The sequence below is a fragment of the Heteronotia binoei genome, chromosome 1 (assembly GCF_032191835.1).
Source record: "Heteronotia binoei isolate CCM8104 ecotype False Entrance Well chromosome 1, APGP_CSIRO_Hbin_v1, whole genome shotgun sequence".
NCBI lineage: Eukaryota > Metazoa > Chordata > Lepidosauria > Squamata > Gekkonidae > Heteronotia > Heteronotia binoei.
The window spans coordinates 187,923,767-187,948,344 of NC_083223.1; the positions used below are offsets into that span (position 1 = coordinate 187,923,767).

A 24,578-nucleotide genomic window follows, 5' to 3' on the forward strand; every position below is an offset into this window, starting at 1 on the left:
GCTGAGATTGGGTTCATAGTAGGATATCCCTCAGTGGGAAAAGCCTACAGAGTCTAAGATCCAAAGCTGAATAAGACTAAACATTGTAATGTTGTGTTTGTGGATGACAGTAATTTGCCTAAAGCAACTTGTGTACCTGAATCTGATGCTGTTACTGATGATGCTTCTGAAGATTGGTATAGTTGGTTACCTGTAGTGACCACCGGTGAACCGGCAGGTCTAACTTCTGAAGACTCTACTGAACCAGAAGGGAAAATGGGGACCGCACCGCAGGGAGCAACAGAACCACCACTCATTTTAAGACAATCAGAAAGGAGCACAAAAGGGCAACCACCACAGAAATATGGATACTGTGACACTGTGAGATCTATAGAGACTGTGAAACCTAAAGAGGAACCCAAGAGCTGGAAACAAGTGTGTGATTTACCTAATGAAGAAAAAGAGAAATGGATTCAAGCAATGGAACAAGAGATACTATACATTTATGAAAAAGATGTATGGACTCTTACAAAGCTACCTGCAGGAAGAAAGCCTGTTGGATGCAAATGGGTCTACAAAATAAAGTACAGAGATGATGGAACTATAGACTTGTACAAAACAAGGCTAGTAGCCAAAGACTATGCACAAGAATTTGGAACTGATTATTTAGAGACTTTTGCACCAGTTATCAATAGTGCTATACTGAAAACACTACTGAGTGTGGCAACATCTAGAGATATGCTCATAGAGCATCTAGACATTAAGACAGCATTTCTTAATGGTGAGTTATCAGAGGAAATCTATATGGAAATACCTGAAGGTTTTCAGGTCCCTGGCAAAGAGAACTGTGTTTTCAAACTCAACAAAGGACTGTATGGTTTGAAACAAGCTGTGAAAAGTTGGTATGACAAGAATATATACATTGAACTTTGAGCAGTTAGAAGTGCCTTTAATATTGATTTTGAATTTATAACCTCGGGGAAGTCAACATTGGAGGGAGGGGGGATAGAAATGTCATATGGGTTAATGCGAGAAAAAAAAATTAAGAAATTGTTAAGTTTTGTAACCATATGCTACCAATAAATTGTTTAAACACAAAAAAGTTGGTATGACAAAATAACTGGACAACTACAGCAACGATTTGAGCAAAGGAAATTTATTTATTTATGATTTATTTATTATTTATTACGTTAAGCTTATATCCCGCCCTCTCCACAAGCGGACTCAGGGCAGCTCACAACATCACATTACTTCCATTAAAAACCAATAAAACATATAAAACATAATTACATATTTAAATTATTTAAAACATTTCATGGTGCTGTATTAATATAGTACAGTATAGCTGAACCCTGCATGTACACTAGATTCAAAGATGGAGAATATCAATACATTCTGGTTTATGTTGGCGATTTGGTTGTGAGCTGTAAGAACAAAGAGGACATTAAAGATATTGTTGAAAAGCTGAACAAAGAGGTTGAAGTCAAAAGACCTGGAGATATTAAACACTATCTAGCAATACAGATTGAGAGACTTGAGGATGGAACCTTTCAACTGTGCCAAAGACGGAAGATTATGGACTTTATAGAATCTCTTGGCATGAAAGACTGTAAAGAATCTAAGATACCTCTTGAACCTGCATACCTGAGAGCTCAGGGTGGTCAACTACTTAAAGACATTGAAGAGTACAGAGAAGCTATAGGAAAACTCCTGTACTTGAGTAAAACTACCAGACCTGATATAACAGCTGCTGTTGGAATACTGAGCAGAAAAGTAAGTTCGCCTAATCACCATGATTGGATGCAGTAAAGAAACTTGCCAGATACTTAAAAGGGACTATGGACTTAAGACTGATCATTGAACCTTCTGAGAATCCCAGACTAGTTGGATACATGGATACCAACTATGCAGAAGAATCGTGCAATTACAGATCAACCAGCGGATACTTGTTCTACGGAAATGGACTTGTAGAATGGACTAGCAGAAAATAGACTATAGTGACACAATCTACAGCAGAAGCTGAGTGTGGCCGTTTTCGCACTTAGCGTTTGCTCCCCTTATTCCGCGGCGCAATTATGTCCGGATCATTTTTCTCGTTTTCCCACTAGTGACTCTTTGCGGAGTCGCCTTCCCTGAAGCCCCGGCTCAAATCGTTTTCCCACTGGCATCGGCTTGAGTTCGATGCCCTGTCAATCATTTTTTTTTTAAGCGCAAGTCTGGTTGCGTAATGACGTACTAACATAACATCGAGCTGTTCACTTCCCTTCTTTTCTTGGACAAACCGCATCATGTGTGCTGCTGCTGCTTATGGATTGGCTGCAGCTGTAGAATCCTCCACAGCCCTTTATGTATTAACGGAAGCATTCACAGTGGAGAATCCTAGCACTAGATTCCCCCCCCCCCCAAATTCTGAAGCACTAGATCCCCCCCAAAAAATTTCCTCCGCTCTCTTTCCCCTCCCTGGCTGGCGCTTGCAACGGGGACCTGACTGATTCCTGCTGCCAGAGCCCCCCCCCCTTGCTCCATTCTCTCCTTCCCCTTCTGTGGTGCGTGTGAAGAGCGAGGTCGCGTCTATTTTCTAACCGAGCGGAATTTAGCCAGGGAGAAGAATGCAGGACTCCAACTTCCCATTTTATACATGGCGATTTTGTGCAGGTCCAGAAATCCTGGTGGCACAGCTGAGGGAGGCATTCCCTTTTTAAAACACACACACATGAACGCTTTGGCCCGCACCGGCACTAGATTTCCCCCCCCCCCCAACAATGGTCGTTTTCGCATTATCGAGATAACGCAACAGCGAAATAACGCAACTAAAGTCAATAATAATTAAAAAAAATTCTAACGAAACCAATTGAAGTGGCAATTGAGGCTATTCCAGGAGGGGTTTTTTTTTCTATTTGTTAATTTCGAAATATCGCTATTACGCAAAACTGTGAAGTTTTTAAAAAAAAATGGCCGTGCCAGCACTTTGGGGAAGCACCGCGAAAGGCTGATGATTGGCCAAGCGGGTGGATGGGGTGGGAGGACAGAAAGGGAGAGGGTGACGCCCACAAAGCAGTCGATCCGGCGTGGATGGATTTCGCACAGCAAACTCCGCTGAGTGGATCCGGAGTGGATCCGGAGGTTTTCAGAAACTCCGGCAGCATGCTGAAAAACATACTCCGGCGTAAAATCCCTGAAGCGCCGGAGCAAAGCGCAGCGCCGGAGCAACATGTGCGAAATCCAAGAGAAGATCCGGAGGTAAATGGGGCGCTACGCCGGAGCAAACGCTAGTGCGAAAACGGCCTGTGTGTCAGCAGCCAGTGCCTGCAGTGAACTTGAATGGATTTTTCATCTGCTGAAAGACTTCAAGATAAAAGAACCTGTACCTATTGTAATGTTTGAAGATAATCAAGCTTGTATTGCTATATGTAAAGGAGAAAGTGGAACAGCCAGGAGTAGTTCTATAGCACCGCAAATGTTAATTTTAATTGTAAATGATGGTTTTAATTATGATGGTTTTATTTAAATGAACTATGTATTAATTGTACTGATGTTTTATATTGCAAACTGTAATTTATATGTTGTGAGCCGCCCTGAGCCTGCTTCAGCGGGGAGGGCGGGATATAAATAAAATATATTATTATTATTATTATTATTATTATTATTATTATTATTATTATTATTATTATTATTATTATTATTATTATTATTATTATTATATGTGAGCTAGTGAAAGATCTACACCAGGAGGGGCTGATTAAAATAGAATATTGTTGTACAGAAGCTATGGTAGCTGATATACTTACAAAGCCATTACCTTATGCTAGATTTGAACGTTTATGTGAAATGATGAATCTAGTTGATGTGAATGTTACAGTGAATAATGAGTAATGACTATTGAATGTATAATGACTTGCACATTAGGCATTGAAAAGGGGTGTTGGAAATATGTATCTGTTCTGTATGTCCTTTGCAATGTTCTAAAGTTCCAGTCATTATAGGGTTAACACTGTGCCTGATTCCCTGTTGTCTGCTTGACCTGGGAAGAAGATACTGACTGCTGTTAATCAAGGTCTAGAAGCGGGATAAACCTGTTTTGTTTGTTTGGTCAGTTAATCAGGTGACTTCCTTTGTTCAGGCAGAGAGTTCAAGAAGAAGGAGGAAGTAGTCTTCCATTAAGCACATGATCTTCTAGTGTAAGCATGTAGTTCTATAGTGTTTGCTATTTTCACCTCCCAGTACACTTTTCCTGTAGTAATAAATATGTTTTTGCTTTTTCATGTTAAATGCCTCTCAATGATTATTTAATCCAGTGATCCATCGCACTGTTTGAGATAAAGAAATAGGATTTCAAACAGAATTCCCTAACACTAACTGACTCATCAATGCTCAGCCCCAACCACCGGACCTATGTAATAACACTGCTTCAACTGCTACTGCTGCTGCGAAGGCCAGCTCCACGTTGGAAGATTCATGGAGATTTGAGGGGTGAAGCATGATGGGGTTTGAGGAGGGGTGGGACCTCAGACAGACACAATGTCATAAACTCCACCTTCCAGACCAGCCACTTCCTCCTGGGGAACCATTGTTGGCACTCTTCAAGTGAAGGCTGGAGATAACTCAGAATTACAACAGCTCTCCAGATGGCAGAGATCAGCTCCCCTGGAGAAAATGGCTGCTTTGTAGACTGGACTCTGTGTCATTATACCCTGCTGAAGTTGCTACCCTCCTGCTTTGGTCCACCACACTGTGCTTTCAGACCACTCACAGACTTTCAGCCTAATCTACCTCACAGGGTGGTTGTGCAGACCAAAAGGGGAAGTCAACTCTAAAATAGAATAGGCATTTTTCATAACAGTCAGCATGGCACTTGAGTTTATAAATCTTCCAAAAACATGCTTCCTAAAACTAAACTTTAAAAGTAGTTAAATGCTGTAGCAAAGCACAGGTTTCTGACTAGTAACATCATATGTTCATCTTCCACTGCTAACAGATACAAAGCAACTCCAAGAACCACTCATTCATATCCATACCTAATTCCTGATTTGTAGGAGCATTTCCATATCATTACAAATCATAGCACGCAGAGCAGTCCTGACATGATAGGGTAAAGGTAGTTTCCCTTAGAAAACACTGGGCACATTTCAAGTGCCAGTGAGATGGGCAAGGAGATGGCAAGGCAGGAGGCCACTTTTGCTCTTCCAGTTTTAATACCTCGCCGACGCAGGAATTCGGGGGCTAGCCTTACAGTGGCTCTCCTCCTTCCTTGAAGGTCAGGGACAAAGGGTGGCAATTGGGGGGGAACTGTCTCAGAGACACCTACTTAATTGTGGGGTGCCTCAAGGGGCAGTCCTCTCCCCGATGTTGTTTAACATCTATATGCGCCCCCTTGCCCAGATTGTCCGGGAGTATGGGCTGGGTTGTCACCAGTATGCTGATGACACCCAGCTCTATCTATTGATGGACGGCCGGACTGGCGATGTTCCTATAAATCTGGACCGGGCGTTACAAGCCGTGGCTGGCTGGCTCAAGCTGAGTGGACTGAAGCTGAATCCAGCGAAGACTGAGGTCCTTTGCGTAGGTCGCGGCAGGCCAGGAGGGGAGATCTCCCTACCGGCCTTTGACGGTGCGCCATTGATACCAGTGCACAGGGTCAAGAGCTTGGGAGTGCTACTGGAGTCTTCCTTGTCAATGGAAGCCCAGATAGCTGCCACTGCTAAATCCGCCTTTTTCCACCTTAGGAGGGCGAGGCAGTTGGCTCCCTTCTTGGAGCGTAGCGACCTGGCAACTGTGATCCACGCAACGGTCACCTCAAGGCTAGACTACTGTAATGCCCTCTACATGGAGCTGCCCTTATACCGAACGCGAAAACTGCAGTTAGTGCAGAACGCGGCGGCCAGGCTGTTAGTGGGACTACCTCGGTGGGAACATGTGCAGCCTAGGCTGCGGGAGCTGCACTGGCTGCCGGTTATGTATCGAGTTCGTTATAAGGTGCTGGTTATTACCTTTAAAGCCCTATATGGCCGAGGACCTGCCTACCTTAGGGACCGCCTCTCCCCATATGTTCCCCAGAGAGCACTGAGATCCAGTTCCCAAAACCTTTTAAAAATCCCTGGACCAAGAGAGGCTAGATTGAAAACAACAAGGGAGCAAGCCTTCTCAACAATGGCCCCCCGATGGTGGAATCAACTCCCAGAGGAGGTGCAAGCCCTGCGGGACCTGAATTAGTTTCGCAGGGCTTGCAAAACCACCCTCTTTCAGCTCGCTTTTAAGATAGAACCCGGATAAATTGATTTCTAGCCATCTTATACATGTCTGTGAATTGTAGCACCTTAATTACTAACACATAACAGCTTTCTTATCTAATTTTAACTTAATTTATAAATGTAATTTAATTGTATTTTAATCTGTTTTATTGTTGATTGTATTCTATTGAAATCATGGTTGTACCATGTCTGTGAGCCGCCCTGAGCCTGCTTTTGGCAGGGGAGGGCGGGATATAAAAATAAATTTATTATTATTATTACCTCCCCTTTCTTTCTCTTGTTTTTATCAGAATCACTATTCAGCAGCAAACTTTTCAAGCCGCATTCAAAAAGCACTTGACATTCTCCATGCAGAGGTAGGTGGTAGCTCCTTGAAGAGCCTTCTTTCATTTAGTGTGTGTGTGAATGAGCAGCACCAGTTCCATTCTGTAGACAGCCTTGTCCTAATGGTATCCTTGCTTAGGACTGTCCGTATGGCAAAAGCTAGGTCAGGACTTTTTCTGTGATGAGACCAATCATTTGGAAGGGCCTGTCACAGTAGCATGGAGGGGCCTTCACTCATCACATTTAGGAAGGCAGTTTTGAGAGGTAAACTGTTTTAGCATATTTGATTGCAGAGGTACATCCATCAAAATCATGTCCATGTTTATTTATTGCTTGCTGTTTTTGCATTGTATTATCTACTTGTTTTAAATCTTGTTATATTATTATATGTATTTTATTTCTCTTGATGTGTTCCACCCTGAGCCCATCCACAGGGAGGGCTGAATATGTCTAAATAAAGAAGCAAGCAAGCAAACCAACAAAATCTTCATGATAAAGTCTGTAGGAACCTTGTGAGCCCCTAGTGGATGGATGATGTTCATCATCACTAGCTGCTTCACATTTGATAGCCAACAAGGGTTTGTAATATTTGTCAAACCACAGACCACACAGCAAATTGCAAGGCAAAGTTTGGAGAACACCCTCATTTCTGCCTCTGTGCACTTTGTTCTTTGAAAAATGAGTGCTCCTCTCCCCTTCTGAGTACATCACTAGCCTTCAAAACGGTAGCATGGCTTCCTCCTGACCCTTCTGAAGGCCATATCCCTGCACAACTTCTCCTGCCCACAGTCAATTGTATGTGGCAAGCACTTCAGGGCTTCACCTTTTAGGTGTTTGTGGCAATATTCTGCAAATGATAAAATGCGCTTGGAGTACTCTTTGCTTGCTTAGCTTAAGAGTGTTAATGGTTATGTCACTCTGTCATTTTGTCACCAGTTATTTCTAAGAGGCGCCTGTGACATCTCTTATCAGCACTAATTTTAGCCATTATTTTTGGCCTTCCTCTGGTGCTGTGAAAACTTCCACATGAAGCACTGGGGATAGGGAAGAATCAGGTCCAACAAGATTACAAATGAATTATCAATAGAGCTACTTGGACAGGGAGAAGGAAGGGGATAAAGTCTGGTTTTGATTGCTTCCACATGGGGATGATGTCCCTTTCTGCTAATTCCTGTTGCTGTTATGACCCCTTCCAGGCCCGAAGTTATGGTGGGGCCCTGGGGGGTCCAGCCTCCACAAATCAACCCCTGTGTAACCTTTCTGGCCCCACCATTCAGTCCCTTGTTGCTTGCTGCCAGTCTGTTCAAGAGACCTTAACCCTTTTTTTTCTCCTCCCTCCTCCTTACCATCCAACCTGATAAAAAAGTGCAGAGGCAGATGAAAGCTTGAGCATAATTTTGTGATAATAAAAGGGATAACATGGCATTTGGTTTTTTTAGGGGCATTCACGGGATATTTTTAGAGTTGACACTGAGAGCCTGGCCCCACTGGCCCCCCTCAACAAAAAAAAATCGTGCCTGTGGCCCCACCAAATTTGAAATCCTGGCTATGACCCTGACCCCTTCTGAACTAAGCTCAGTCTTGTCAGAGGAGGAGGAATCAGATCAGCTGATTTAAGAACTGATTTTAAAAAGCCTTACTGTTGGTGGGGCAGAAATAGTGAGCACAAGGGAAACATTGCCCGATGTTGATGGTAGGTATGGAAATTTCCACCCTCCCATCCAGTCTCCCTAAACCTGCTTTGAGTGTACTCTTTCAGAAAGTTTGTTGTAAGACTGGTTTGAAGGGAAATGCAAACAACCTAAGAAAAACCGCTGTTATGTATGTGGACTCATGTGAGAACTGAATTGGGTGTTCCTGCCTGGCTTATTGGAGTCAGATGACCAGAGCTTGGGCACTTGGGAACAATGGGCAGCAGGATCCTAATTCCTGCTGCCCCGCTCCAATCACGGGCCCCTTGCTGGTTTGAATGGAGTGATAGAGTGTTTGCACGGGAACCCTGACATGTATATAAGATGGCCTTGTGGGCCCAGTCTTCAGTCCCATGCTTAGCCTTACAATAACCATTTTCGCACACAGCTCACCTCGCAGTCACAATCCTGTTCCCTCCGCAGTGTCTGGTCGGATTTCCCACCATCTGCGCCGGAGTTACAGGAAGTGCCGCGGTTTTTGCGTCGCAAATGTAAACTGGGTTTTAGCGGTTTATGTTTGCTACGCAAAAGCTGCGGCACTTCCTGTAACTTCGGCGCAGATGGTGGGGAATCCGACCAGACACTGCGGAGGGAACAGGATTGTGACTGCAAGGTGAGCTGTGTGCAAAAACGGTTTATGTAATCAATAAAGAGCTGATGTTTCACTACCACCTCGACTCATCGATCCATAGAACCCACTATATTATACCCCCAGAAGCTGGGCTGTTGCAAGACCTGCTCATGTGGAAGTGCCCACCCCAAAGCAGTGCTATTTGTGGGAGAACTAGGAGCATATGGAAGCCATCTGTCATATACAGCTGTCTGTATAACCAGCTTCTTATAATCAAAGTTGTTTTCCTTGTCAGGTACCTAGAACTTTGGTTAATCTTGTTGAAGTGATGGACTTTCTTCCTTTGAGGCAACTGTTTCTGGAGAGCCAATTACCATGCTCCACATACGTTGCAGAGTAAGGATTTTTTAAAAATTGTTCTTTTGCCCAGGCTATTCAGTTATGCATTTGATACCACTGGAAACAATGCTAAAACCCTACAAAATGGATTGTAGAGTGTAAGATCCTTGTTCCATGATTGTGATGCTACTGTTTGTTGTCTGGATGCTCTGTGTACCCTAGATGGATGTCAGTATGAATTCTGGCAACTTTTGAATTCAATTCCCCATCCACTATAACACTGCTTTCCTTATAAGAAAGGAGCTCTAGCCCATGATCATCTTAGTTCCCACCTTTTGTACTTTTTCCAGCTTTACAATGACCTTTTTGAGACATGGCTACCAAAACTATTCACAGTATTCCAAATAAAGCCAGACTTTGACTCTGAAGGGTGTACAATATTTATCCTTGTATTCTCAATCCATCGTGTATCGTGTTGAGTTTGCCTTTTTTCCTGCTGCTACATGCTCAGTCAATATCTTCACTGAACTGTCTACTATAACCCCAAGATCTCTTTGGTCTCTGTCAGATTAAATCCTTTCGACGTATGTTAAAGTTAGGGGGGGGAGTTGTTCCAATGTGCATCATCTTGCACTTACCAACATTCAACTTCATATGCCACATTGCTGCACACTCACCCAATTTGGATATATCCTCCTGTACCTCTTCACAATCCACTTTAGTTTTCACCAGCCTGCATCATTTGGTATCATCTGCAAACTTGGCCATTCCACTGCTCATCTCCTATTCCAAATAATTTATGAATAAATTAAGTAGCACTGGTTTCAATATTGATCCTTGTAGGATCCTGCTTACTGCTAGAACTGTCCATTTATTCCTTCTGTCTACTTTCTGCTGCTTCACCAATGTGTAATCCATAAAAGGACCTGTCATCTTATCCCGTGACTCCCAAGCTTACTCAGGTCATTGATGACGTACCGTACTTGTTAAAAGCCTTTTGGAAGTTCAAATATATAATGTCTACTGGATCACATTCTTGTTAACCTCAAAAAAACCTTTTAAATGGTGGTGACACCAGGGATTTGTGGTTATGGTAAATGGGTAGAAAGAATCCTGCCTGTTTCCTAATTGGGTTCACATTCACTGTGAAGCTCAGTTTCTCCTAAGTGACCTGAATATGGCAAAAGTGGTATTGATAGCAAAAAACATACAAAAACTTTCCAAACTACTTTGTGCCAGATGCTTTAAAACAGTGTAATTATAAGCCAGCAGGGTCTGTCACAGTGATCCATATGTGGTAGCCTCAATAAGTCATTTTGCAGGTCATGGTTTTTCTTCTGAGCCTCAAGTTAACAGATCATAGATGTGGGGAAAGTAGTAGATAATATTTAGCCTTTCTTGGATTCTTGTGATGGTAACAAGAAACAGTACAATTATATGAGCTGCATCTCATAGAGGATTTTTGCACACTGGTGGAGGGGGGGATGATTTTCATGAATTCCTTCTCCCTTGGCAGATCTCTAGCTTGCTCCTTTTGCTCTTCCTGGGCGTCCTTTACCTCCTAGGAACAGCATTTTGGGAAGCATTTGTGGGACAGCAGGAGGGGGAAAGTGAGGAAGTCATAACCTAAGGATGTAAATACTTTCCATCTGTGGAAATGCTCTGTAGGAGCCAACTCTGTTGATTAGTTTTCCATGGGATTCCTACAACATGATATTTTATAGTTGCTTGTTTTTTGTAGTGTGTTTCCTAATCAATGGCTGCATTCAGATGTTACAATAAGCAGTGGTTTCTAAACTATGGTTTGATCAAAATTGTTCAAAAGCACATGATTCAACAAACTGGGTGTTGTTTGTTGGCACCAAACTGGAACTTCAAAATGGGTTTTTACATCTAGATCTTCATTAGTATCTAGCAAACTACAACAAAAAAATCTTTTATACATTTTTTATTTTCATACCAAGTTTATTTAGTAAAGGTCCTAACTAGTGACACAAGTGGAACAGCAAAGCTTTTCATCCACATTTATACCACTGGCATCTCCCCTGCCCATTCTTATGTAAAGAGAAGAGCAGGCAGGGAACTGATTAGGAGGACTATTGTGTGTTTTTTATAAAAAATTCCATAGTGTTTGGCCTGTTCCCTGCTTGCACTTTCCTCTTTATGTCATCTACAGAGAATACTGTAGCTGTATTCTTCCTATTCAAGAAGGTTCATCTGAGCTAATGATGATGAGCGAAGCTGTCAAAGCCTATCAGGTACATCTGTTTGCTGCCATTTTGTGTGTTGTTGAAACTAGATTTCTATACTTGAATCAACTTTGTTGCAATGTCTAGAAGTATCTAAATACCACCGTATATAAAGTTTGATCCGATAATGTCAAACAATGTCAAACAATGCCAAGGATCTTCCCTGATTTCCCCTGTCCTCAATTGCCATTTCTGACCCCAGGAATATTGATGCATGTGAGTCAGTGGGCAAGGAGAAGGGGGTGAATTTCTTGTCTCTTCTGGTGGAAGAGTGAGGAGCAATCACCTTCCCCCCTTCAACTGCAACCACTGACCGATTCAGGGATTACTCCATGCAAGTCCTGTGACCCCAGGAATCAACTTTCCAAGGTTGGAAATGACTGCTAGTTGGAGGAAAAGGCAGGGAAGATACATGATACTTGGGTGAAGATCTACAATCCTTACATGAACAGATAGCTGGATCCAACCCATTCTGCTCACGCATCTTTGGCATGATTTAAATCATATTAATTTTTCAATAGAATCATCTTAAATGTTATAACTGGTGCTATGTAGAGCCTGGTGCTTTGTTGTGTATAGCTGGTGTGTTGTCACACATAAAGAATCCGGCTTCTTTAAAACACAAAGACTTTAAGAAAATACTAAATACTTAACAAATAAATCCTTTTCTTGGACAGAGAAAATGCACAGGCAATATCTTTCAGAATATTATAAATTTAAGAGTAGCCTTTGCTTATGACTCAGGTCAGACAGTAAAATCTCTGGACCCAGTACAATCTCCTTGTTTCTTCCCATTGGCTTGATTGAAATGAAGCCACCTAAAAAAGTCAATGGGTATTTTGGACCAAAGGTGACAGACAATACATGCTTGCAATTGTTGTCAGTTGATCTGGCATTTAAAGATATGTGAGAGCCAGCTTGGTCCATTGGTTAGGGTTTCAGGCTATCTCTACTCAGACATTAAGCTTAGTGGGTGGATTTTGGCCTAATTTATCTCCCAGAGCTGTTAAAGCTGAAGTGGAAAAGGGAAGTGGGACCATGTACACTGCCTGAAGGTGAGGTAAAATATGATAGATTTTTACCTCCAAAAATAGGCTGAGAAACTGAAGGATGCCCTTTATTTTTCCTATCACAGAGCAGCATACAAAAACTGGTGGAGACGGGCAGGTATGACACCCAGGATAATTTTACAGTAGTACTTCAGCCTTTCCTCAGAACCATCAGCTTGCCTCTTCAGGTATGTCCTGGGTTTAATGTGGATTTTTACCTTGCACAGATTCTTTGTACATCTGCATAACTATCAGAATTTCCTGATATCCTGATCTTGAAGTCAAATATGTAATAACATTGTGATACCAACAGATTCCTTCAGACTCCAGCTTCACATTTATTATTTATTTTATTTACAGTCCACCTTTCTTACTGAGGTTACATACTTGTGGATTACATGCTTGTGCAAGTCTGCTACAGCCTTATATAACAGATAGATAGTGATTATAGCTAACTGGAAGGTCAACAGAATGTGAGCTCACAGAACAGTCAGGTCTAGGGTTGCCAGGTCTAACTCAGAAAATATCTGAGGACTTTGGGGTGGAGCCAGGAGCAAGGTTGTGACAAGCATGATTGAACTCCATAGGGAGTTCTGGCCATCACATTTAAAGGGACCGCACTCCTTTTAAATGCCTTCCCTTCTTTGAAAATAATGGAGGATGGGGCACCTTCTTTGGGGGCTTATAGAATTGAACCCCCTGGTCCAATCTTTTTGAAATGTGGTAGGTATTTTGAGGAGAGGCACCAGATGCTATGCTCAAAATTTGGCGCCTCTACCTCTTAAAACACCCCCCCCCGAGCCCCAGATACCCATGGATTGGTTCTCCATTATACTCTGTGGGAACCGGTCTCCATATGGTATAATGGAGTGCCCAGAGGACATTTCCTCTTTCCCCCTGCTTTCTGATAACCCTGAAGTGGAGGGAGAGTCTCCAAACCAGGGGATCCCCTGCCCGCAGCTGGGGATTGGCAACCCTAGATCAGGTCAAAGGTCTAATATTCCACACACATCTACATGCAGAAATAGCTCAGTTAAGGTATGTAGTGCTCTTTTGCAGTATTTGTGAACTGATAAAATTCCTAGGATCCTTTTAGTTTGATCTTGTAGCAGCAAATCTATCTGAAAGCTGTAAGACTAAAGTGTTTTAGGCTAACACACAATTCACCTCTAAAAATATATGAGTACTATATTCAGGGGTGCTCAAGAGTTTTTTCATGCATGTTTTCTTTCAATTCAGGGTAATCGTCCAGATATCTCTTTCTTTGCACCTGATTGTTTTCATTTGAGTCAAAAATCACATTCTCAGCTCTCCAGAGCACTCTGGAACAACATGGTAAGACATCATCTTTCAAGACATATGAAGTGTACTAATGTTTATCCGTCTTTTAGGAAAGGTATACAGTCCTGGTAGTAAAACGTGTCTTTCTCCCATTTGTGATAGGAGAATGATGCAGAGTATCATTATTTTATAGTATGTGCAGAGAGAAGTCTGATGTGTGCATAAGTTATTTTGTTTTCAGACTTTGTGGAACACTTGCTGTGGTTACCACAAAGATACCTCTGAAAACATCCTCCTCATGACACATCTTCATTTCCTTAGCTGTAGGTAGGTGTGAGTTCTCACTACATAGATGGAGATCATCAGATATGAATCCCTACACCTTATGTTCTCAGTAGTCCCTGAGAGAAGCATGAAGATTCAATGTGATGGCATCAAATCACAACATGAAAACTGCTTGGGAAGGAATGCTTTGCTACCATAGCTCCATGATAAGTCCAAAACAAAATCATTCTTCTTTCATCCTTTGCTTTGGATCATCTGTTTTTAAATCATCTGATTGTTAATGATAAGTGGCTGTTTTTTAAAAAGACTCGATTTACTTGAGTCTTTATTAAAATAGCCAGTTATCAATAATGATAAGGATAAAGCAGAAGATCTGAAGTAGCATGAGAATCTGTAAAGTCTTGTTCTCTCACTCCACTGTTAATGGCGATATGGAAATGGAGGATTCATTTTTAGGTGGCTCTGGTGTCACCTTTCAATTGGGGCTGAATTGCAGAGATTATACCTTCCAAAACAAGAAGCTTTGATCTAAAAGGCTCACCTATGTTCTGTAATGTCCTGTTTTCTCTTTTATTGTTTCTAGAGTGTTTTTGATGTAGCTGCTCTTTTAAAGATTTACACTCTGCCCTTTTAGACAGTTACTGGGTTACATTCCTAGCATTTTAGTTCGTTTTCAGAGGCAGTCTATTGAATACAGAAACAGAGCTGGTTTGCCTTACAGCTCAAATTGCTGTAGGGATGCAGTTTAGAATTTTTAATTACAAGTGGAGGACCAACAAGGACTCCTAGAAGAATCATTCTCCCAATGCTGCTTCTGCTTTCTCTCCTTCTCTCCCCTTTGTACCCCCATGGCTTCTCTCCCATCTCTATATCTTTCCCTTCCTCCCACTTACCTGTCTCAGTTTCCCAAGCAGCTGCCACTTTTCCCCAACCTTTCCTTTTCCCTTGCAGCTTTTCCCTTTTCTCAAATTCCTTCCCTCCTTCCAGCCCTCATGCTCCATTTTCTTCCCTCCCTCCATATCTACTTCTCTTTCCTGCCATCCCTGCCTATCCACTCTATTTGCCCTCCCAACTCGCCCAAAGTTTCAAAATGAAACTGCAGCAGCCATTTGGGATTTTGTAGACAACTCTAGACAGACATTGTTGATGTTCTCTGCAGTTGCCTATGCAATCCATAATGGCTGCCAAGATATCATGAGGTCATTTCACATTTTAAAGTTTTTTTCATTTGTTTAATTCCCTCCATTTTAAAAAACTGAAGATGCCACCCCCCCCACCCCCGATTTGTAGAAACATCTCTCCTTTTTGTACCTGGCCCCAGTTTGCAGATTTTTAAATGCATTCTCTGGGGCCATATTCAGAATTAGTTAAATACATTATTTATAAATGACAAGGGTGCAACCATACAATTATATAATCATTTCTCTTTTGTTTTCTAGCTTCAACCGTTAGGGAAGAAAACAGTTTCTTTTGACTTTATGGCTAACATTACCTTGAGCTGTCCAACTCCGGTAAATATTGTACAACCTTCCAACCAGAAATGTTTGTAGGAATGAATATTTTGTGTATTTAAATGAGAGGTAATATTATTGGAAAACAGAGTATCAACAACAAATGCCTGGAGCTTCTCTCATTCCTGAGTATTTGAGTTCTTGTGCGATCATCTGCTGTCAAGGTCTCCAGCAACCAACATATAACACCCTTAGAAGGAATTTTATATTAGAAATGGCACCTTCAGTCAAATTCTGAAGTATTTTATATACATAAAATACTTCGGCTGCCAGGAGATACTACCAGACAGATACAAGGGCAGATTTAACTTTCCACAACTTATCCCACAATTCACATTGACCATACTAGTTATTTGTACAGTTTCTGTACAGTACAGTACCTCACTTTTTGAGAAATGTGACTCTTATGCAGCTATGTAGCATCTATGTCAAAGTTGCCATTCAGCAACCTCTAACTTTAGCAACACCCTATTTTGATTTTTAAAATTTTGTGAATGCCAAAGCCTTTACCTTCTCCATCAGTGGCACACACTATATACTAGAGAGCCCATTTCAAACCATGCATGGCCAGCCATGTATGCCCAGTGAAAGCTTCTGTTCTCTCATGTTCTGAATCCAATGTAATGAAACTATTATCAATACACTTTAAAAGCAAGCTTTAAAAAAATCCATATGTGGTGTACAAGCTTTGTTCTCAGAGGGTAGCTTATTCTATAAGATTATAACCCAAAATACCTTGCCCCGGATTCTAAATAATCTCACCCCTTGATTGGAAGGGACTTTGCATGAAGGACAGCAAGAAACTTCCTTATTGATTAACAACTTTAAGCTAGAGGCTAATTAAATAGGGCTGAGAAACTTTGGGAGCTACTCATCCTATAGATATAAAACCTAACCATATTTGGGATGACTCACCTACCCTCCCTTTGGCTGAGTGCATGTCACTCAAAAAGCAACCCCACTCTCCAGTCCCAGGACAGATGAGGACTGAGCCACTGGGGAAGCTGCTAAGCAGTAGCAGTTGCTAGGTAAACAAGCTTGGTTCTGTCAGTAAAAGATGGGGGGAGGTCCTTTCCAGGACTATTTTGGCCTTTGAGGGAAAACTCATTGGTGCCAGTCCTGACAAGGGTTGCCAGCTCCAGACTGGGAAATTCCTGGAGATTTTGTGGTGGAGTCTACAGAAGACAGAGTTTGGGAAGCGGAGAGGCCTCAGCTGAATATAATGCCACAGAGTCCACCCTCCAAAGCAGTTTTCTCCAGGGGGAAAGAGATCTGTTGTCTGGAGTTCAGTTGTAATACCAGGAGATCCTCAGGTTCTACCTGGACATTGGCTCCCCTAGGTCTGACAACACCCTCTGTGTGACTTGATGTCACCTGACTGACTGACATAACTTAACTAGGTCTGACTAGCAGCAGCCTCCCTATGAGCCAGTTTGGTGTAGTGGTTAAGTGTGTGGACTCTTATCTGGGAGACCCGGGTTTGATTCCCCACTCCTCCAGTTGCAGCTGCTGGAATGGCCTTGGGTCAGCCATAACTCTCATAGGAGTTGTCCTTGAAAGGGCAGTTGCTGTGAGAGCCCCACCCACCTCAAAGGGTGTCTGTTGTGGGGGGAGAAGATACAGGAGATTGTAAGCCACTCTGAGTCTCTGATTCAAAGAGAAGGGTAGGATATAAATCTGCAATCTTCTTCTTCTATGACAGCCAGTGTGACATAGCAGTTAGCACTTCAGATCAGGGTCTGCCAGACCCAGGCTCTTGCTGTGGAAACTGACTGGGTGATTTCAGGCCTGTCACAGACTTTCAGCCTAACCTACCTCATAGGGTTGTTGTCCAGATCAAAAGGGGGAGAAAAGAATGATGTGAGCTGCTTTGGTTCCCCCCCCATGGAGAAAGACTGTCCTTTTCCTGCAGGGAGGGGGAAGAAAGTAGAAAGCTGAAGTCAGAGGGGCAGATAAAGGTAGGTAAATGTTTGGCTGGGAAGGAGATAGGGTTGCCAACTCCAGATTGTGACATTCCTATAGGTTTGAGGGGTGGAGCCTGGAGAGGGTGGGGTTTGAGGAGGGGTGGGACCTCAGACAAGTGCAGTGCCATAGACTTCACCTCCCAAACCAGCCATTTCTTCCTGGGGAACCATTGTTGCCAATTTCCAGGTGAGGGAGATAAGGAAGACACTGCCCCTGTGAAAATCGTTCTGTAACTCAACTTAACACTTCAAACACCCTGAGAATAGCCAGAACACAAGCTTACTAATATTCATTCTTGTTCAAACAGTAGAATAATTAATTAACAATCCACAGAACAACCAACTAAGAACCTGCTTGAAACTTTGAAGTGTAAAGAGGTATAGGATCTATGAGAAATCTTTTTGTAATAATACAGTTTCTTCTGAAAACGGGATCCTAAATATTCTGGAAATACTTGTTAGCTGTGCGGCTGTATGCCTGAAGTATTCACCCTGTCCAGAGCAGAATCCTCTTATTCAGTGGATGGAATGGAATCCATTTTGTGTGAATAGAGTAAATGGCTGAATGGACTTGCCTGTTAACTACCACTAAGGACTTTGTGTTATATGTCTGACACTTTACCTGTTCTGCCTTATGGATGTTCCATGGATTGTTAATTAATTATTCTACTGTTTGTGCAAGAATGAAATTAGTAAATTTGTGTTTCTAAAGTATTCTGTGTGTTTGAAGTGTTAACTATTAAATCAGGATGATTTTCATGGGAGCAGTGTCTTCCTTATTTCCCCCACTCTCTGTGAGTCTCACTTTTGTTGCCAAATCTCCAGGTAAGGACTGGAGATCACTCAGAATTACAACTGCTCTCCAGATGGCAGAGGTCACTTTCCCAGGAGAAAATGGCTGCTTTGCATGATGGAACTAATCTTGAATTTTCCTGCCTTGGTCATAGTGTAGTATTCACCTTGTCTGGTGAATGCACATGTTAATACTAGGACTTTTGATTTAATGTCCTTGTTTAGAACAAAGAGTATTGAATTTATCATAGACATGTGCAGCTGTGATAGCAGTAAATGTGTTTTGTACCAGTGAAACTATAACAGCATCTTACATATGTGGGGGGCCCAACCATGCCCAGTTTGGTGTAGTGGTTAAGTGTGCGGATCTTATCTGGGAGAACCGGGTTTGATTCCCCACTCCTCCACTTGCACCTGCTAGCATGGCCTTGGGTCAGCCATAGCTCTGGCAGAGGTTGTCCTTGAAAGGGCAGCTGCTGTGAGAGCCCTCTCCAGCCCCACCCACCTCACAGGGGAGGAAGGTAAAGGAGATTGTGAGCCGCTCTGAGACTCTTCGGAGTGGAGGGCAGGATATAAATCCAATATCTTCTTCAGTTATAGCTACCTGATAACTGCTTTTTCTTTTTCTTCCATTATTCCTTCCTTTCTTTTTAAAATGTATTTATTATTTTATCTATTTTATCAAATTTATATCCTGCCCTTCCCTGATAGGCTCAGGGCAGCCAACAACAGTTAATGTGTCTCTAGAGTTCGCAGTAGGACATAATTTTAATTTAAAGCCAGTAAAATAAAGTGACCAATTTAAAACATAAATTCAAGTTGATACAGTGATAAAAGCAAGTTGATATAGTGACACAATGCAGGCTTTGTCATGAAGTGACATGCAACTGTTGTTTCATGCAGCAGATTTGAGAAGATTCCATTTGGACAACTGTTCAGAGTGCCCTGAGCATTAATTGGACAGGAATGTTACAGTTCTTGCTGAGATTTAATATCTTCATCACTGAACACAGCACCAAATATCCTTTTGAGGGGAAGAGGGCTTGGAACTTCAGTTTACATCAGCATGTCCCATATCAAGAAAAATAAAAGTATCCTTCTACTAGATAAACCCACAAATATCTCTGACCTGCTACCATGCGTGAAGATATTGCTTCACATATATTTCCATTCTCTTTTATAGTCACAACCTTTCTTGGCAACCTACAACAACAGCAATTACACGTATTCACCTCTGGAGCCAACAAAGAAGCCCAATCAGGTGATTCCCTTATAATGAACTGCATATTACATGTGTGAGCAAAAATGCTATCTACAAGATGGTTTCACTTTCATATTAGATACCTAAAGCTAACAGAGCTTACAGGTGATATGGGTTTGGGGACAGGCCCACTGCATATGGGTGCACCAGCATAAGAATGTAAGTCAGCTTGCATTTTAGTTTTCAAGCCAAGACTTACTTTAAAAAAAAAATGGCAGCCAATTTATAGTGACCCTATTGGATTTTCCAGGCAAGAGACATTCAGAGGTGGTTTGCTATCGCCTGCCTCTGCATAGTGATCGTGGTATTCCTTGTGTCTCCCATCCAAATACTGACCAGGGCCAACCCTGCTTATCTTCTGAGATCTGACAAGATTGGGTTACCCTAGGCTATCCAGGTCAGGGCAAGACTGACACCTCCCTAAAAATTGGGGATATTATCTATGCTGTATTATGTTACAACTGCAGTGTATTGGTTGAAGAATCAAAAAAGATGCATGCTGGGCTTGGGATGTGCATTTTCATAATCCAAAATGTAGGGCTCCAGCTTTTCATTTGAAAACGCAAGGAGTGTCACCTCTGAGTGAGCACCTGTTTTGAGTGGTTGTTATTTATGTGGCTTCTGTCAACAGTGCAAGTGATCCTTACTGAAGTGTAGTGTGGATTGCAGCAGGTCGCATATAAAATGTCAACATTCTAGTGACACTTAAAAGAAGTTTGTGGCAGTATATCATGTCAGAGAAAGAGATTCTGAGAGGAGTTGTGGATGGCTGGGTGCATGAGCAGAGTACTAAGAATTTCAGGGTTCTATTCCTGGCATGTCCACTGAGCAGCTCTGTCATCTGTTCAAGCTGAAGCACTTCCCACTTCTGTAATATATTTAAACATCTTAGTATAAAATGAAGTTACAGTTTGTCCCTGAGCTACAGGATGAGCCAGACTTTGCAAGTGAAATGACAGACATGCATTCGAGAAATTCAGATGTTGGCTCAGCTGTCAGTCTTGCCCCTTTCTCCATGCTTCAGGCAAGCTATCTGCCTTTTTAATTTTCAGAAGTGCTGCATGAATGCCCTTACATATGCCTGTCCATTTATCACATTACTAATTAAGTAAAAAAGTAAACTTTTAAAAAAATGCAGAACTGCTAGGAGGATTGAGGGGTGGCTTTTGGTGACATGACACAAATAATACCATGCTCAACTGACATCTGCTTCAGACTTGCAGAATATTTTGTTCCGGAGCTCAGTCCCTGGGGAGGATCAGGGACTGAACACAGAGAGGGTGCTTCCAGAACAATTCCTCCATTTTGAAAAGGTTAAGGCTATAAGGCTGTCATTACTCTCAGCTGCACCCTGTACTGAGTTTCTCAAGTGAAAAATGCCACATCCAAGCCAGCCATTTGCAGTTTGGGGTGGGTGGAAGGCTGGGTATGATTTCATCAGCAGTGAAGCAAAAATGCTGTGTTGCTCCAGATGACCTTTTATTTCCTATGAATGAAGCAATTTCTTTGAAAAGCACATTAAAAAGTACTGTAGAAATTATTAATGATGATAACTGTTTATATGCAGTATGTACACAGATGTCTCCTCTGGAGCTCTGATACAGGAAGAAAGGGTCATCTTGTTCTCATTAAAATGAGGCAAGTGCTTCGCTGGATGAGGATTTCTCAACAAATAGGAAGTTGTATCTGTATCTGAAGAAACCTGGATTCATTTTTCACATCTTCATTTTTATATGACCTTAGGCACTGCTACTGTTTTTACCCAAAGGAAAACCAGTTCCACCTCCCCACCCCCCAAGATGTGCCATAAAGAAAGGGTGTTTGTGTGTCATCTAACATACAAATCACAAGTAGTGTACGTTCAGTAATATTTTTTTTAGTGTATGTGTAACATTTCAGGAGGTCATGTTATGGGTCATGTTTTTTTCTGGTGAACATGGAATCTTCCAGCCTTAGTTCCTAATCTGTAAAACAAAAATAATAGTGCATTCATTACAAGGCTGTTTTGCGGCCAAACAAAATAAAGATGATAAAGCTCTGTGCATGTTCAAAAAGTATTATGTACAATATAAGTAGTGGTAATTACAACTTGGTAACAGCCTGTAACTTGGTATCATGAAGGCAAAGGGTAAAGACAGTAATTTGAAGTCTCTTAGTGCACAGGCACTGATACCAAAGTATGGAGGCTGGATATGTGGGAGGTGATTCTCCATGGAAAAGGCTAAAAAACTAATTTCCCTCTTCAAGGTCTTCCTTTCAAAGCAGTAGCACCTAGGGTTGAATTTAGAGAAGTTTAAAAAATAAGGCCAAGGCTAATGGTACAAAACAGAGTAAAAATATATTTTAAAATACAGTTAAAATTCCTTATGCATTTAGCCAACAGCCCAACCAGTTTCTTCAGGGGAATTTGCAATATATAATATTGTGTTTTTACAGTACAATCCTGTACAGAATTTAGTCCAATCCATGCAATGGGCTTAGTCTTGAGTAGAGATGGGTATGAACCAAACCACAAACCAAAATTCATAATGAATTTTGCCTGTTCTGTGGCTCTTGAACTGAAGTTCCTGACGGGTCTACCATCACAACCTTCAAATACCGTAAATTTTAAAGCAGTCCCTTTCAATGGGGTTTTCAGAAGGCCCAAAAAACAGCTGAAAAAAACAAAACAGCCCCAAACAGCTGAGTAGCAGGGAATAGGCTGCTTCTCATCACCCAGCTGTTGTTGTTTTGGGGGGGGGGCAGGCTTTCTGTAACCCCTTCCAATGCAGTTTGTGGGATTATGAACTGGTTCAGTTTGTGAATGAACCAATGAACTTCCCAGTTTGGTTCATGGTTCGGCCACAAACCACATTTTTCCAGACCATGCCCATCCCTAGTCTTAAATTGTTGTTGTGATCTTCAGCATTATCATCATCATCATCAATTCAATTTAATTAATTGCCTCGCCCCAGTTAGTTTCAGGTTCTAGGCAATGTACAATAATAAAATAATACAATAGGCAGTAAAATCAGTTAATTAAGAACAAATTACAAACCCAAATACCATCTGTTATAAAGTGCTACCAATTCCTGCTTTCCAGACGCCACATTGGGAGCAGAAAACTCCCCTCAAAGGTGCAGAGGGGGAAGGATGCCAGCCTAGCAACCATCGCTGTCCTTAAACAAAAGCCTGGTGGAACATCTCTGCTTTACAGGCCCTGCAAAATTGTAGAAGATCCCACAGGGCCATAGTATCTTCCGGCAGAGCATTCCACCAGGTCAGGGCCAGGACTGAAAAGGTCCTGGCGCTCATTGAGGACAGCCGGAGCTCTTTAGGGCCAAGGATCACCAGCAGGTTTCAACCAGTGGGGTGTAATGCTCTTCCAGGAACATAGCGGAGGAGGCGGTCCCATAAATAGGCCTTAAAGATCACAACCAAAACCTTGAATCTGACTCAGTACTCAACCAGAAGCCAGTGTTGCTGGCACAGCACGGGTAGAACATGTGCTATCTGTGGCACTCCTGTCAGGACTTGCTCCACTGCATTCTGGACCTCTTGGAGCTTCTGGGCTGATGAGCTGTTCAACAGTTTTTTAGAAGCATTAGCCTGGTAACCAGTGCTGAAGTCCAGGAAACTGATGCTCCAAGTTATTAAGCAGCTCTAGGACCTGATGAAATGATCTCATAGGTTAGATGTAGTCCTCAGGCATAATCTGATCACCTCTACACTAATCTGTTCTGGATCTTTAATTGGTTCAATCTATGTATAAATAAGTTTCCATTACTGTGATTTGTCTTTAAGAACTGGGGTAGTGACCTGTCATGCCCTGAACAAACACCATCCAAAGAAGTCCCCACCTCAGGTGAGAAACAAGGCATGTATAGACAAATATAAAACAAGGTTTCATTGTTTAATTTTTTAAAAAGTATCAATGTTCTAGTAACTGAACAATTAGGAAGGAATGTATAAGCAAGTATAATAGTTTCTGTTTGCATTTTATATTTAATCATTCTGCATCTTTTATGATTTTGTTTTCATATACCCTGTTGCATCCATGAGGACTATAAACTTATCTGAAAATGAAGACTGGACTTATCACAGCTCTGGAAGGAGTCTGTGCATCATGGCAAAAGTGCTCTTAGGGCTGTTGTCTGACCTAGCCTCAGATCGCAAAGCATGGAGGCACACCATCCACCAGGCTGTCTCTTCCTTTGAGAACGCACGCATAGCTGGTCTTGAGAACAAAAGGAGATTGAGGAAGAATCGCACTGCTACAGCACCAACCCCAAATCAGACTTTTCCCTGCAGCCACTGTGGCCGGATCTGCCTGTCCCGCATTGGTCTTGTCAGCCACCAGCGAGCCTGCAGCAGACGTGGACTACTGCACCCTTCTTAAATCTTCCTTTGCGAAGTCAAGCCAAGAGAGAGAGAGAGGGACAGAGATAAGGGCTGAAATTCTACAGACAGGCTGCTAATATTCTATCAATTTTCATGGAATTTAAGCAGCCTAACATATTGCCCCCAAAGCAAGAATTAAACAGAGTACAGCAACAAAGATAATAAAAGATTTGGAAAGTGTGCTTCATGAAAAAAGTTTATTTTATTCTTTAGCAAGTAAATTCTGCACTGTTGATCAGCACATTGCATTTAAACTTGATTCACATGAAACTATAGTTTAATTTGGCGTTTCCCATTTGGTGGGTCAGGACCCACTACCGGTCCTTGCTAGTATCAATACCGGGTCGCAAGAAAAGCCTCAGCTAGCCCCGCCCCCAGCAGCCTTAGGGCAATCGTCAGCTAAAGACAACAGCTGCGTTTAAACAACAAAAGAAGTGTTTTGCATCAAGATTGATCCTCTGGAAAGTCTCTTTCCCTCTCCCTCTGGAGATGGCGAAGGGCGATCTTGAAAAGCTCCCATTGCAGCCCACAAGAAACTTGATCGAGTTCGGGAAGCTTGCTGCTGGGCAGCAGCTTCTCTCGCTTGTAGTAGCAAAAATGCAGAAGGGAGCTGGGCAGCCAGCTGTCGACGCTGACAAGCGGGGCGAGCACGTC

The 24,578-nt window shown here is 42.2% G+C and overlaps 2 protein-coding genes across 2 annotated transcripts in view; both read left to right on the top strand.

Annotated features, from left to right (window-relative positions):
* Positions 1–12,698, top strand: part of LOC132575509 (phospholipase B1, membrane-associated-like) — a 45,207-nt gene extending 32,509 nt beyond the window's left edge. The window contains exons 7-10 of the mRNA XM_060244351.1: positions 6,518–6,583; positions 9,109–9,209; positions 11,329–11,410; positions 12,537–12,698. Of these exons, the coding sequence (XP_060100334.1) occupies positions 6,518–6,583; positions 9,109–9,209; positions 11,329–11,410; positions 12,537–12,698 (411 nt within the window). The remainder of the gene's footprint in view (positions 1–6,517; positions 6,584–9,108; positions 9,210–11,328; positions 11,411–12,536) is intronic.
* A 932-nt stretch (positions 12,699–13,630) lies between these two features.
* The window catches only part of LOC132587164 (phospholipase B1, membrane-associated-like), a 64,461-nt gene continuing 53,513 nt past the window's right edge, over positions 13,631–24,578 (top strand). Inside the window, exons 1-4 of the mRNA XM_060259395.1 lie at positions 13,631–13,785; positions 15,456–15,527; positions 19,467–19,544; positions 23,328–23,388. Coding sequence (XP_060115378.1) covers positions 13,783–13,785; positions 15,456–15,527; positions 19,467–19,544; positions 23,328–23,388 — 214 coding nt within the window. The 5' untranslated portion in view covers positions 13,631–13,782. The remainder of the gene's footprint in view (positions 13,786–15,455; positions 15,528–19,466; positions 19,545–23,327; positions 23,389–24,578) is intronic.